At 54.3% G+C, this 13,993-nt stretch overlaps 4 protein-coding genes across 4 annotated transcripts; all 4 read left to right on the forward strand.

Moving 5' to 3' along the window:
• Positions 1–78: 78 nt before the first annotated feature.
• On the forward strand, positions 79–660 carry CGCA056_v006914 (uncharacterized protein; the record flags this gene model as incomplete). Its single annotated transcript, XM_037322163.1, has 3 exons — positions 79–231; positions 292–443; positions 504–660. The coding sequence occupies 3 exons, from the start codon at positions 79–81 to the stop codon at positions 658–660; spliced, it is 462 nt and encodes a 153-aa protein (XP_037178918.1).
• A 481-nt stretch (positions 661–1,141) lies between these two features.
• Positions 1,142–3,508, forward strand: CGCA056_v006915 (Zinc finger protein; the record flags this gene model as incomplete). The annotated part of the gene is made up of 7 exons (XM_037322164.1): positions 1,142–1,198; positions 1,248–1,275; positions 1,330–1,654; positions 1,719–1,959; positions 2,009–2,143; positions 2,210–2,498; positions 2,808–3,508. 7 exons carry the CDS (start codon positions 1,142–1,144, stop codon positions 3,506–3,508), a joined length of 1,776 nt encoding a protein of 591 aa, XP_037178917.1.
• Positions 3,509–3,770: 262 nt separating this feature from the next.
• Positions 3,771–4,886, forward strand: yfjR-1 (putative oxidoreductase YfjR; the record flags this gene model as incomplete). Its single annotated transcript, XM_037322165.1, has 4 exons — positions 3,771–3,797; positions 3,852–4,040; positions 4,087–4,424; positions 4,487–4,886. 4 exons carry the CDS (start codon positions 3,771–3,773, stop codon positions 4,884–4,886), a joined length of 954 nt encoding a protein of 317 aa, XP_037178916.1.
• Positions 4,887–5,781: 895 nt separating this feature from the next.
• Positions 5,782–7,380, forward strand: CGCA056_v006917 (putative transporter; the record flags this gene model as incomplete). The annotated part of the gene is made up of 2 exons (XM_037322166.1): positions 5,782–6,143; positions 6,198–7,380. The coding sequence occupies 2 exons, from the start codon at positions 5,782–5,784 to the stop codon at positions 7,378–7,380; spliced, it is 1,545 nt and encodes a 514-aa protein (XP_037178915.1).
• Between the last annotated feature and the right edge of the window lie 6,613 nt (positions 7,381–13,993).

A 13,993-nucleotide genomic window follows, 5' to 3' on the forward strand; every position in this document is an offset into this window, starting at 1 on the left:
GCTGCCGCTGTTCGGACCCCAATGAGTCGCGGAAAGGGCGTCGAGCAGCCAGACTTGCAACGCAGAAATTCTCCCACTATGAATGTCTTTAGAAGAAGTCTTCTTCAGGTTCGCAAAGTTGTCAAGAGCACCAAGCCTGGCGAGAAGGGCTTGAAAACTGACGAGGCCTCAACTGTCGGTATTGGCCTCGAAGGCGTCCAATGCAACACATACCCGAGACAGCTGTCGGTGGTAAGAAACTCCACGGCCCATCAGTAATGAAGAGCGGGTCTGACTTGAATCAAAACATAGGTTTCCAACGTCGTATTTTGCATTGAGCATTTAGCCCGAATCGGGAACAAGCCTTGCTACACACAACAGGTCACGAGCTATTGCCAGTCGGGGCCAGACTTCATCCTCGGATGGAGGAAAATTGATGAGCTGTCTATAAACGCTCCGTCTTGGTAAGAATTTCATGCATCACACGCTAGATCAGCAAATGCAGAAAGCTGACAACTACATAGTGCAGGGGTTGCTCGAAGTGCTGGTAGGATCATGGATTTCTGCACATTCAATGGTAAGGTCATGGGGCAGGCAACGGCGTTCGATGACCCTGCCGTGGGTGTGATGATCAGGGCTTTCCCTGAGGGCAAGCTCCCTGACAATATCACGGCTGAGTAGTGGCAACAACTGAGTTGCCTTCTGAGAATCATCTCCCTTTGTGGGAACTGTGAAATTTCGGCGAAACCTTTGATGTTTGAATTCAATTCTTCGAGGCCTCATCGGAATCCCTCGTTGACCGCCGCTTTGTACTTACAAGTTTACAACTCCACCGGTTTCGGGCGCTGAGACTATCACCATCGCGAGATGATGGGGCGGACAATACAGCATACTATCCTATTGCCATATTCTTCGAGTTATAAAAACATGATTCCCTTATTCTGTACATTCGATAAGTAAGATATATTGTCCTTCCTCTCAGCTGGCTTCAAGAGATGTGCAAGCACATGCAGTTTATGCAATAATCGGGGTAAGTCTTCGTATAGTAACATAACCATTGATTCAACGTTCACGCCGCACAGACTTTATGCATCTTTGATTCGCTTTCTCTGATCCCCATCAATGTCTACTTCTGCATCACGTCGCCAAATCCACACCTAAAATGGAGCTCTCTAGGCCGTTCACCTGCACAGAATGCTCCCAAACTTTTACCCGAAATGTAAGTTGGTAGTTTTTCTAATGAAGAGTCATACTGATAGTTTGCGTAGGAAAATCTCGAACGGCACAAGCGCTCAAGTGAGTCCCACTCGTAACCCCCTTTTCTTGCATGACGATACTGAATACCGGCAGGGCACGGAAGTGACAGCCGCAGACCATTCAAGTGCTATACATGCCGCGCACGATTCACTAGGAAAGATGTCTGTAAACGTCACTCTGAGAGATGTCGCGGCGCCCTCGGACGCGTCTTGACGGTACCTGGTACAGAGGGTGAACCAGAGCAGACGGAGTCAGTCATCGATGAGACCGCACTATCGTCAAATGGTCAAGAAGCGGACGATTCGCCTGAAGCGAATGCTTCTGTGGACACAACTGTTGCTATGAATGATGAGACATATCATGGTAGCTCGCCAGAAACAGGCGGAGGGACCGTGTCTCGGGACCTACTATCATCAGAGTGAGTCTCACCATGATCATTTCTCTCAGCAGCAAATCTGGACTGACTGAGAATCACGATACAGATTTATGATCAATCACTCAGAGAGTTTCATCGCGGCTTATTTCGAATGCTTTCATCCGTCATTTCCGCTGCTTCATCACCAGAGTGTAAGGAGAGACATGCCTAAATTGTCAAAACAGATTCTCGTCGCCATTGGTATTCTGTATTCAAGGCCTAGGCATTCCTCTGAAGAAGATGCAGATTTTGTGCTACGGCAAAGTCAAACCATGTGGCAAGATGGCCAAGAAGAACTTTGGCGACTAGTAAGCCAACCACTCGACATTCATGATCCAATATTGATATGTGTTGCAGGTGGAGACAGACTGGAGAGAAATCCGACGAACGTGGGTCATGCAAGCCTGGCTTCTGCATATCATCTACGGTGCCTTCACCGGCAATGCAACCCACTTTGATAAGGCAAAGAAGATGCTGCGTTGGGTCGTGGATGTACGTGACCTCTCTGTTTCTCTCACTAATTCACAGTCATCTCTTTTGGCTAATAAAAACTATCAGGCCGCCAGAGATTTGGGTCTTCTACGACAAAGCGTCTTCACATCTACTACAAGATTCCATGACGGCGAAGAGCAAACGCTTCATGACCACTGGATGTCCTACGTGGAGTCCGAGTCTATGAAGCTTTGCATGTACACCATACTTTTCCTAGACTCCCATATCTTCTCCCCCTGCAACATACGTCCCCTAACCACACCAATCGAGCTTGACTGGGAGCTGCCCCTCCCAGGTGCTCTGTGGGAAGCGGACACTTCATTGAGCTGGGCCCAAAGGCTCGGCGATGAACCCCGTACCCTTTACTTGACTCGGTCAGGCGACGCGTCTGGCATACCATGCCCCACGACGAAATCATTGAATTTGGCCATCCAATCACTAATGACTGATACCCCAAGTCCTCAATTATTAGCGGCATTAAAGGCTTCCACCATGGCAGCTATTTTCATCCTTACTAGTCTGGAGAGCCTCGTTAGGGAGTTTACGAGGTGTTATTATCAAATGCCGCCCGCCCTGGCCGATCCGAATGCTTTCCATATTCTCACACAATCACAAAACAGACAGGTCAGCGCAGCTTTGCGATATGCAGCTGAGATAATCACAGCGCAGCTCGCCCAGGCAAACAGTTCAAACTGGCACATCTTGAAGTTTGCAGATCGGATAGCTCTGTCCGTGAAACTCGCTCTCTGCAAGCCCGACGACCTGTTGATTGGCGGTATCGTTGAGAACAGTGTGGTAGCCGGCCTGACAACTGCCACACATCTCACTTTAGGTCTTCAAGTCGGCGCTCGGAGATCATTACAAAACCTTCTCCGCTACAATTCCGGAGACGATGGCATGCTGGTCTTCCTTGACGACCTCATGGATGTTCTCTCCAGCGTCACGAGTCTTGATAAGCAAGACCCCTTGCGTGAGGTGCCATGGGCTACGGTGGCCACGTACAGAATTCTCCTAGCCATCTGGAGATTACTGCGCTGGGCAACCGGGGAGATGAGCCGAAAAGCAGGGTCTCAAACGACGGTTCGCAGCCGCTTTGAGGCCTCAACAATAGTCTTCAATTCTATCCTGGAGGTAATCAGTTCTCCGGAGGAACTCGAATCGCAGACCCGACGTCTCTCGAGGCCGGCTCGGGAGACTACCGCATTGGGAATGACCTCGGACGACAGTGAGGCACGCTTCATGGAGACGGTATTGCAGTTCTGGAAGGATAGGCCGGTGTGGTCCATGGGATCCTTCATGACGACGGTGTTGGAGGAGATTATCTCGGCTGGCGGCATGGCTTACGAGTTAAGGGGCGCGGAGTGAAGCGCGCTGGGGTGAAGGTCAGGGGGGTTGGGACGCGCTGAGATGGGCCCGGCGGAGCTCCGCCGCCGCCGCCTCCGCAATCTTGAGCTGTATATCTTGCACTACAAAGAGTCGATCGAGAGGTCACTTGCAACCAACCTGTGACATTCCGAACCCGCCGAGACACTTTCCATTCGTCTAAGCCACCAAAATATCTGAATCGCCTTCGTTTTGTTATCCGATAAGAATCAAGTCCCGTGGATATCGACCACCGCCAAGCAAGATGCCGGAAACAGAGAGCTTTGGATGGGTAATTTCATAGGCCCTGGCTCTTATCACTGCTCTATGCTAACGTATCATCTAGTATGGCCTGGGGTCCATGGGTATCGGCATGGCGCTGAACCTCCATAACCACCTTGCAGCCAATGGTCTACCGCCACTTCGGTACAGCAACCGGACGCTGTCCCGAGGCGACGCCCTCCGAGAGGTTGGTGGTTTGCCGGAACGGGACTTTGAAACGCTTGTCCTGAAGTCCACAATTATCTTCACAATGGTACTACGCACTGTCTACGACCGCTGCCTGAACTAACCCGTCGAAGATCTCCAACGATGAAGTCCTGGAGAGCCTGATTTCAAAAGCTCTGAGTACCTGGAGCGGCGCTCTGCTGGAAGGCAAGATATTTGTGGACACATCAACCGTTCACCCGGATACCGTGGCGAGATGCTCTGAGCGTCTTGCCAAGGCTGGTGCCTTTTTCATCTCCTCGCCCGTATTCGGCGCCAGCCCGATGGCGGCTGCTGGGAAGCTTATCTTTGCCATGGCTGGACCCTCCGCAGCCTTGGAGAAGGTTCGTCCGTACGTTATTGATGTAATGGGAAGGAGCATTATCGACATGGGCGAAGATGTCCGCAAGTCAAGTCTTCTCAAAATATCAGGGTGAGTGACATCTCTGTTATCTTCCAACAAAGATTGCCGCTAACGCCCAAATCCAACAACAGCAACATCTTTGTCATTGGCTTTCAGGAGCTGACTGCAGAAGCTCAAGTCTTTGCGGAGAAGACGGGACTGGGAACCCGCCAGATGGAGCAGTTTATCAGCGACATGTACGGCCCTGTCATCGAGAGCTACTCCAAGCGCATGACTACAGGGGCGTACGCGCCGCCATTGGGTACTCCCCCGGGGTTTGCCGTGACCCTTGCAACTAAAGACGCAGGCCACGCGATCAGGATTGCCAAGGAGAATGGAACTCGGATCCCGACGATTGAAACGGCGTTAACCCGCATGGAGGCTGCGCGAGAGTTTGCTGGGGACTCTTTGGATAGCTCTTCTGTATACGGTGCAGCTCGGCTTGAGGCTGGCTTGCCTTTCTGGAATGAGAATAGCAGACAGTCAAATTAAGAAAGCGAAGAGTCATCTTGTATTTTTGAAGATTGCTGTCTGAGTCTTTTCACGAGCAATCGGTTCTCTTGATATTGGAGTATCGACTCAATTGTGAGACAGTGAGAGACCACCATGATAACTAAACAAGCTAAAGTTATCTCAAAGAATTTGGCATCATTGTCTTCGGATGCCTTGTCCGAGAGTCAATGTCAACTCTGTCTGTCTTCTTCGGTGCCTGTCTATCGGAGACTTATCAATGATTGCATCCGGCATTCGGGTAGCTTCTTCACCCCATTCAACCGACAAGATATCTTTAGTCATGTACACATGCACAGCTCCCCTTCTGCTGCAATCTACAAGGATAGGGGATCCCAGTCACCTCCCCAAGAATGCGGAGAGTTGGCCGAGGCGACGTCCCAGAATGCGGGGGCGGAGCTCCGTCGACGCGCATTTGACACTATGGACCCGGAGATAGCACCAAGACTAAAACAGAAATCTCCTATCATTGCCCCAGACTAACGCGATAGCCAACCATTGACATCTAGTCATGGATTCCAACTTCCTGGGTAGGTAGAGAGAGAGAGAGCCCTTGCCGGATGCACTGTGATCAGCCCGTCCACGTCAAGATGAAAGGTATGCCTTGACCGTGACTGTTTCCCGAGTGACGGGACACGTATAAACTCCGAGCCTCCCTGACGAATTGCAACCTGGACTTGAGCTGCCACGTCCCGTCTCAAGGAGTTGAGCTGGGCTTTTACAACGTTGGTCTTCCGACTGTTTCTCTCAGGAATTTGTTTCCATCTTTTGGGTCTTCATTCTTCAGGGTCTAGGAAGCATCAAACATCGAGTCAAACTTTCACGAAAGGTGGAATATCCCGCATCCTCATTCAGCCTTCACACAACACCCTTCACAATGTCGTCCAACAACAAGGACAAGACAACCAGCCCAGACGGAGGCGACGTCATCCGAACTCAGACCGACTTGGAAGATGGCAGCATCGAGAAGCTCAAGCACGGCGAAGTCGACCCTGCCCTCGCCTTTGTCAACGGCGAACAGGTCCAGTTTACCCCTGAAGAGGAGGCTGCTGTCCTCAGAAAGATCGACTGGGCCTTGATGCCTCTACTCTGCTGGATCTACGCGCTGCAGTTCGCCGACAAGACGTCCCTCAACTATGCCTCGCTGATGGGCATCCGCGAGGACACCGGCCTGGACCCCCACAGCCAGCAGTACAGCTGGGCATCGAGCATCTTCTACGCCGGTTACATTCTCTGGGAGTAAGTAAACAATAATCATGTCATCACATCGTGCAAGTCGCTGACTCACTCAAGATTCCCAACAACTTACCTCCTCCGAGCTCTGCCCCTCGGCAAGTACACCTCTGCCAACATCACCCTCTGGGGCCTCGTCCTCGTCTGTCACATCTTCGCCTTCAACTACGCCGGCCTCCTCTCCGTGCGCTTCTTCCTCGGCGCCCTCGAAGCAACCGTCACCCCGGCCTTCGTCATCCTCACCTCGGCCTGGTACAAGCAGAACGAACAGGCCAAGCGCATGGGCTACTGGCTCTCCTGCAACGGCATCGCCCTCCTGACCCTCGGCCCCGTCGCCTACGGCCTCTCAGGGGCCCACAACACCGTCCTCGCGACCTGGAAGGTCCTCTACCTCGTCCTCGGCCTCCCCACCGTCATCACCGGCGCCTACTGCTGGTGGTTCATGCCCGACAACCAGACCAACGCCCGCTTCCTCACCCACCGCGAGAAGGCAATCTCCATCGAGCGCATCCGCGGCAACTTCCAGGGCATCGGCAGCCGCAAGTGGAAGTGGGACCAGTTCTTCGAGGCCTTCCGCGACCCCCGCACGTACCTCTACGTCCTCTTCTCGCTGCTCATGAACATCCCCAACGGCGGCATCACCGCCTTCGGCTCCATCATCATCAATTCCTTCGGCTTCAACTCGCGCCTGTCCCTGCTGCTCAACATGCCCACCGGCATCGTTGACATCACCTGCAAGCTCCTCTTCACCTACCTCTCCGACCGTCTCCTCGACCGCACCCTCTTCGCCTTCATCGCGATCCTGATCCCCATGGTCGGCGGCATCCTCATGATCGCCCTCCCGCTCACGAACCAAGCCGGTCTGCTCGTGGGGTACTACTCCATCGGCGCGGCTGGCGCGAGTTGGTGCCTGATCATGGTCATGATCTCCAACAACACGCTGGGCTACACCAAGAAGGCCACCGTCAACGGCCTGCAGATCCTGGCTTACGGCGCCGGCAACTGGATCGGCCCGCAGACCTTCCGCTCCAACGAGGCGCCCAACTACAAGAACGGCAAGCTGATGGTGGCCATCATGTACGGTCTCGCGGCGTGCACCATCGTCGCGATCCGGCTCGTCAACATCTGGGAGAACAAGCGGCGCGACAAGAAGGCGGCCGAGCAGCCCGAGACCGTCGCGACGGGGACCGAGTTCTTGGATTTGACGGACTTTGAGCAACCTAGCTTCCGGTATGTGCTTTAGAGAGAGGGTTGTGTCCTTGGGTTCCATGTAGATAATAGAGGAGGATCAGATTTGATACGATATTTGGTATAAGAAAGTAATTGCCTGCTCTAGACCATACCGGCTGCACATCATGATGTACTCGCGTGATTGTTGCAAAGGAAAATTGTGTGGGTGTGTAGGCTGTCATATGATTTCGACTCTGGTATGGCTTGCTTGACAAAGTGGCCATTCGTGGAGGTCTTGTTTACAGGCGCATTACTTGGTCAGGCCTGCGCTGTGAGCGTCGGGTTTCCAACGCTGATTGCGAGAAAAGTAGATAGGCAGGCGGGCAATTATCAAGGCGATAACAAGAAGTCGAGACTGTGGAACGGTGTACGAAGGTTTGGAAAGATTCCTACCCATCTTCGCGGGTGTTTTGCAAGGAGCGAGTCGACGAGGCATAGTCAAGTCCACGGCTGAGGCGATCTTCTGCTGATGCGGCAATCGAGACCCAGCAGCACAGACGTCAAGAAGAACTGTCGAGGCCACAGCAGCGTTACCAGAGCCATCAGAGTAGGCTCAATCATTTTTCCTCCAAGCATGAGAAGACTGACTAAAGCGCTCTACCCGTCTACAACTTACGGATCACGCAGATAGGGCCGACAGGTTCTCTTGGACCAGGCAGCCTCGCGCGCTGACGACGTCGGCACCGGCGCGATACCGGCACGATCTTCGTCTTGCTGGACACGTATTTCAGTCCTCTGCTGCTTCTTCCACGAGCGCAGAGTAATGCGAAAGATACAAGGTGGCTCGGACCGCGACGTCCTCCTGCTGGATTGCATCTCGCCCGCCCGGCAAGTCTTGCGCGCGGGGTTCCTCGGCCGTCGAGCATTGGATATGTCAGGAGTACCGGGCTCGGTCTCGACCGCCATCGCCAACAGTGTTTCGATGCCAGACGTTATCAATCATCGCTCGGAGGAAGGACATCCCCAACACCGGCTGGTCTCATCGTCCTGCATCTCAGGCAGCTTATCGTGGGCGCGGGTTTCTATGAAACAGAACGATCGATCGGGAGGCTGAGGCGATGTCGGGGTCTTACGCATACCGCGGCCGTCGTTCAACGTGCATTCAAAGACGCGTGGTGTTCAAAAGGTAAAGGAGACTCATGGATTGCAGCTGTGCTTCTATAGGAACTGGTGCGCGGGTCTCGAGGTGGCTGCGGGGCAAAAGATCCCCAGCGACGAAGAACGCGACGCTTGAAAGACGAGAACGCGGGATCCAAGAGCTTCGAGAAAGAGCTGCCGAGCATCTCGGTAAGTGACGGTATCCCTCACATCAACATCGGGAATTGTGACAAAGAGGATAGCTTCGGTCGTACAGGGCACCGGATCAAGAGACGCGGCATAGCTGCAGGAACTCCCCGAGAAGAGCAGTTTCCGGTGGGATTCTGCATGCGACTTCACAGGCACGATGCGCTGTTGACCTTGGTCATCGTCCTGAATTCGACCTTGAGGGCAGCACGTCGGCGTTGCAGCGCTTCTAGAGACGGCACGAATGTCGCCTCGGTTGCGGACGAGAATACGGGGTCGTAGGCCAGTCAGAGACAAGAGACGCCGGTGATAAACTCAGTCCGAGTATACGCAGAGAATCAGATTCCACATACAAGGAGACGGCCACACAAGGTCACCGGTGTTTGGCAGGTCACAGTCCTCGCCCAGCCAGGCACGCGACTCAATGTAATTATACGTGGGAAGGTCGAGGTGCTCCTATTCGAAATTGCGGTCAAGACTGACCTGCACTACAGAAGAGATAGCGCGAAGTGCCAGTTTTAGGACACATGATCCTCCTCAAGACTTGCCAAGTGGACGGCCTCTCAGGCGGGAGCTTGAATTGTCCATGAGAAGAACGCCATCCCCAGACGGCGGTCGACTCTGAGCCCAGCCTTGCCCCCCTGGCAGTATCAACAGCAAACCAGAGTCCACTACTGGCATTATTGCACTTCTTCTCCCTTTCTCTCGCAAATGGCGCACTGCTGAGTCTTTGGGCAAGACCCTCGTTGATCAGGAGGCCTCACGCGAAAGCACGCAGGGCACACAGGGAGACCAGCTGGCGGCCCTGAAGAATGCAGATCCCACGAATAACCCAGATTCGACTTCCTCGCAGATCAAAATGATCTCCCTCGTTGAGGGAATTTCAGCAATGCAGTTGCGGAGACCTGCAAGAAGGCCTGCTGGACGATAGAAAAACGAAGCAACTCCAAATGCTTGGCGTCTCATGGGGTGTGAGCCGCCGGGTCATTTCGGAGAGTTGATCGCAGCTGCTCGAATGGAGACGATGAGAAACAAAAATAGCTGGAAACGGAAATTGGAAACAAACAAAAATCCGCGATGGGAGAAAGGGGTTGGGGGTTACAGCTATTTTCTGCAAGTGGAGCTGTCCTTTCGTCGTGTCACTGGACCACTGGAAAGGCCAACATGACCCTGTGCGACATTCGCAGGCCTACGGAATCATCAACTGTTCCAGAGACCAGTATTTTTGGTCGAGAGCAGTTGAATGCGCAGGAACAATGCGACCGTCGAGTTGACCTCTGAGGCCATCGTCGAACGTTAGCTGCAGCAACTTGCTGGCGTAACGACGGGCAGTAGAGCAAGTCTCAGGTGGGAAAACCGGACCTCCAAAGATACGAGGCGGTAGGACGACTAAGTGATAATGAGGTCTTGGCGACCCAGCTGGCGATGCTGAATGTCGAGGTTATCGGTCGGTAGACAAACGCCAAGGCAAGACAAGTCATCGAACTTGCTCGGTAGGACGGGTAATCGCCGATTGACAGCACGGCCCATTGCTTGACGTTCATCCGCTCTGGTCTGCCGGCAGGGTCGGGTCCGGGTGCCGGAGTGCGCTCTCCGTTTCAGTCTCCAGAGATCCCAGATTTCCTCCTCATGACTGTCACATTCATCCGGCCAAGATGAAGCCAAGACCATGACCAAGGCTGTGCCGCTTTTGAGTTGCAAGCTCCGTCGACATCTTGCGGGTCGCATGAGTTTCTCGAGTGTTTTCGGAGGGTTGCGCCATGTTCGCGTGTCTCCTGTACAACACATGTCAGTACCAATTGTGACCGCATTCTCTCAGCTCTCTCCCATTGCAGATATGTGCCCGAGCATTTGCACCGAAGGGAGGATGAAATGAGAGATGCTTGGCCTCCCCGCCCACCCACCAGAACCAATTGGCGCCGAGACTTGATGTAATCCAAGAGTCCAAGCCGCTCAAGCCTCAGGCTGACGGACCAAGAAGACCAAGACGCCGAGAGATTTCCAAGGGCAAATGCACTGCGCGTTCCTTGCCTGCCCACCTCACAGGCTGGGATTGGCTCTTCTTGGAAAGAGTCTTCGAAAGCCTAGAGCTCGTGAGAGAAGGCCAAGAGCGCAAGGGTTCCATGAAAATGGAGCAGAGCCCACAGCGCAATAAGCCCTACTGGCATCTTGGCTTGCTCCCGCCGAGCCAGGAATGCGGTGATCCCCCTCTTGGTCTGCCAGCACCGCCTGCAGAGTCCTTCCTAATCTCGGCCTGGCGTCCGAACATGTGCCACCCCATTCGAACCTCCGCATTTGGGCTTTCGGTTGCCCATCCCGTGCTTGAACTGCCGGGGTCCGTCGCGATCGTCTGGGGCAGCAAACGATGGCCTGATGAGCGCCCGGAATAACTGCGACCAAACGCGGCGAGTTCCAGTCCATGTGAGGTGGTTGTCGATGCTGTGCCGGACAGGAACGGCCAGCCATCAGCTGATTGCATCGACGCGGATAGTGTTGCCACGGAGCACGAGGGCGGGTGCGTGCTTGTCCCTTCACTTCGCCTAGACCTCAACTTGAAAGCTTGGTACGATGTCGCAGCATGGCATGCCAGGCTGTGGCGAGCAATCCCGCGGCGTGCAGAGCAGCCAATGAAATGCTCATCCTGTACAAGGAGTGTACTTGAACCTTAAATTCTCGGGGTCTTGTCAGTGACTAGAGACTGCCGTGGTGGTGAGCGCAAGGAGGCATCCAACGTGGGACAAACACCGACCAATGCGAATAGAAGAAGTCAAAGTGATGATTGACGGGGATCGGGGCTTCGAGGTTGAGACGGCCCAAACAAACTCACAAATCGCGCATATGAAATGCAAGTGGCGGCCAGACATGGAGCAGACACGGAGAGAGCTCGCAGTGCCAAGACTGATTATAGGCCTCGTTTTGATTGCATGTATGCTGACTGGCGAGGCGGTGGTGGTGCTGGTGGTTCGGTGGTGGTTCCCCCCCTGAAGGCCGAACTAAACGGGCGAAGGTTGAACCCAAGTCGAAACCGACCATCCTCGTAGGTCTTGGCACACTTGCACAGCCTCAATCGCAAGTCAAGTCGGCGGCCGCAACAAGGTAAGAGACTCAAGGACCGCGAGACTGGCCAGATTGTCCGTCCTTAGTCCAGAGTCAAACTGGGGATACAAAGCACCGCGTAAGGTGCCCTGTCACCGTGCCGCAGAATACAAGCTGAATGTGCTTGGTATCTGCAGCCAAGACCGCCCAGGTTGCCGAGCCTGCCCAGTCTTTGCCCAGCTTTCCTCTGGCTGGGCGATGAAGCGGCAAATTGTGAGGTCTGGCTGGTGGTTTGTAGCGAAGCCAAGCCAAGCAAAGCTGCAGCGTCTGCAGTCTGCAGCGACGCATGGTGCTGGTAGCAGTACGTGTCCCGTCTCTGCGCGGGGGAATGGCGATGGACAGATGATGCGATGGCATGGTTTGTGAGACGGGTTGGCGATGCTTGGGTGGTTCGTGTCTCTCTTGCTGAAGCTTGGCGCGGTTGGAAGGCAGGAGATATCCAGTGCCAATCGCAGGTACCAGTAACAGTGGAGGAAGGGAGATCAACATGACGCCCGACGGAACGCCTGGCGAAAGCGACAGCGACGGAGACTTCCAAGTGACGATTCTGACACCGGTTGGCGTACCGTCAGCGTGGGTCGAACTGCCAAGGTCAAGCGACCCGCCCATCTGAGTAAAGACGGGCGTTGGCGTTGATGGCGATGGCAAGGGCACGTTGGATCCATGTTTTAAGGTACAGACGGGATAACAATCGCTCGGGATCGTGGAGGCTGTGCCGGTGCGTTTAATTGCTGGGTGTGTGTGTGTGTGTGTGCGATGCGCAGAATCGATATCGATGGGTTGGATGCTCGATATCGATAGGCAGTCCGACAACGAGAGCCAAATTGCCAAAAGGTAAAAAGGTGGGAAACGCTGCCGGTGCAGCGCAGTGCGGCAAGAAACCCGTTGGGCAGACAAAATGAGGGGGAGCTTCTCCCTCCAGGGAAGGGGTCGGGTTGGTTGGAGGTCGGGTCGCACACTGTACCTGCCGGCACCAGAATTGACGCCGCGGTTTGGCATTCATCAGAGTTGCCAGCCAGATTGAGTAAGGGTACGTACCTGGTGCAAGGTACGAAGGTACAAAGGCAGTGTTGTTTTCCTGGAGTGTGAGGTACGTCGTCGGACCCCGAGTGCTGCGCACCACCACCACCTCAGTCTCAATCTCGCACCCAACAAGGCTGCCTGTGGTCTTGGCAGAGCCCACCCATCTCACACCGAATGCACATAAAATAAAGGCGATAAAAACAGCCGGGACATCGGCTTCCTTGCGTGGGCCACAACTGGCGGTATTGCGCAACACTCTCAGGACGAGCCGGTTCAACGGCCTCTGCTGGACCAATTCCAACAGACGACAGTATCGCCATGAGGTAAAGAAGAGGGGGCACAACAGGCGAGAGTCTTTTGGCTTGCGCGTAGCCCTTGGCGCTAAGAGCTTGGCGGTCTTGGCTGCGGCGGAGAGGCCAAGAAGAGAGGAGCGGAAAGCTTCTTTTCTCGCACTTGGCTTGCCAGAAACCGAAAGTCACCTGTCCACAGTAGGCCCAGCTAACCCTGCTTATCGAGGAGGTTGAGTCGAAAAGGGGAGGTGGGGAACGGAAGGGCTGCTCGGTTAAGCACATTGGCAGCCCAAGTGCCCCGTCCATCACTCACTGTTGAGACCGATGACGGGCTGGCTGCAGCTGCATCCCGTTCGCGGTGGTCCCACCACGATTACGTTATTATGGAGTTATGGGGTAGGTGCCTTATGAAGACTAGGTATGCGTTTAACAGATGCTAGCGCCGTGCGCCCGGAGGCCCCGTGTTTTGAGCATTCTCTTGGTGTTCTTGGTGCTTCTTGGGTTTCTTGGGAAGGAAGGCTTGTCACGCTTATCCCCCCTCCTCATCGGCCCCTTCCCTGTCAATCGTGCTGGCACTCCCATGTTGCCCCCCAAGCCTCCTGTCAGTCGTCCTATCTTTCCACAGCGTGTGCCCTGGGCAGAGTGTACTTGGGTACGACTGAAGGATGCTCTGGCGGCATGGACATCAGCTGTGCGGCAGTACCTGAACGCATGTACTCGATACCCGTGCCTCTGTTTCTTGGGGGTGGTCCTGTCCCGGGTGGTCACACCCAAGGGCCCCAAAAATACTCGGCTCCAGTGCGCCGTACTTGGCTGGAAACAGCATCTCTCCATCTGAGACGGTCGCAGGCCTCTTTTGAATTTCAGACGACACAATCAGAAATAATCACTGCCAAAAAAGCTTCGACCATGATGGATCCTGCTGCCGATGAA

This window comes from Colletotrichum aenigma, assembly GCF_013390185.1.
Source record: "Colletotrichum aenigma strain Cg56 chromosome Unknown KSG_Cg56_contig04, whole genome shotgun sequence".
Classification (NCBI taxonomy): Eukaryota; Fungi; Ascomycota; class Sordariomycetes; order Glomerellales; family Glomerellaceae; genus Colletotrichum; species Colletotrichum aenigma.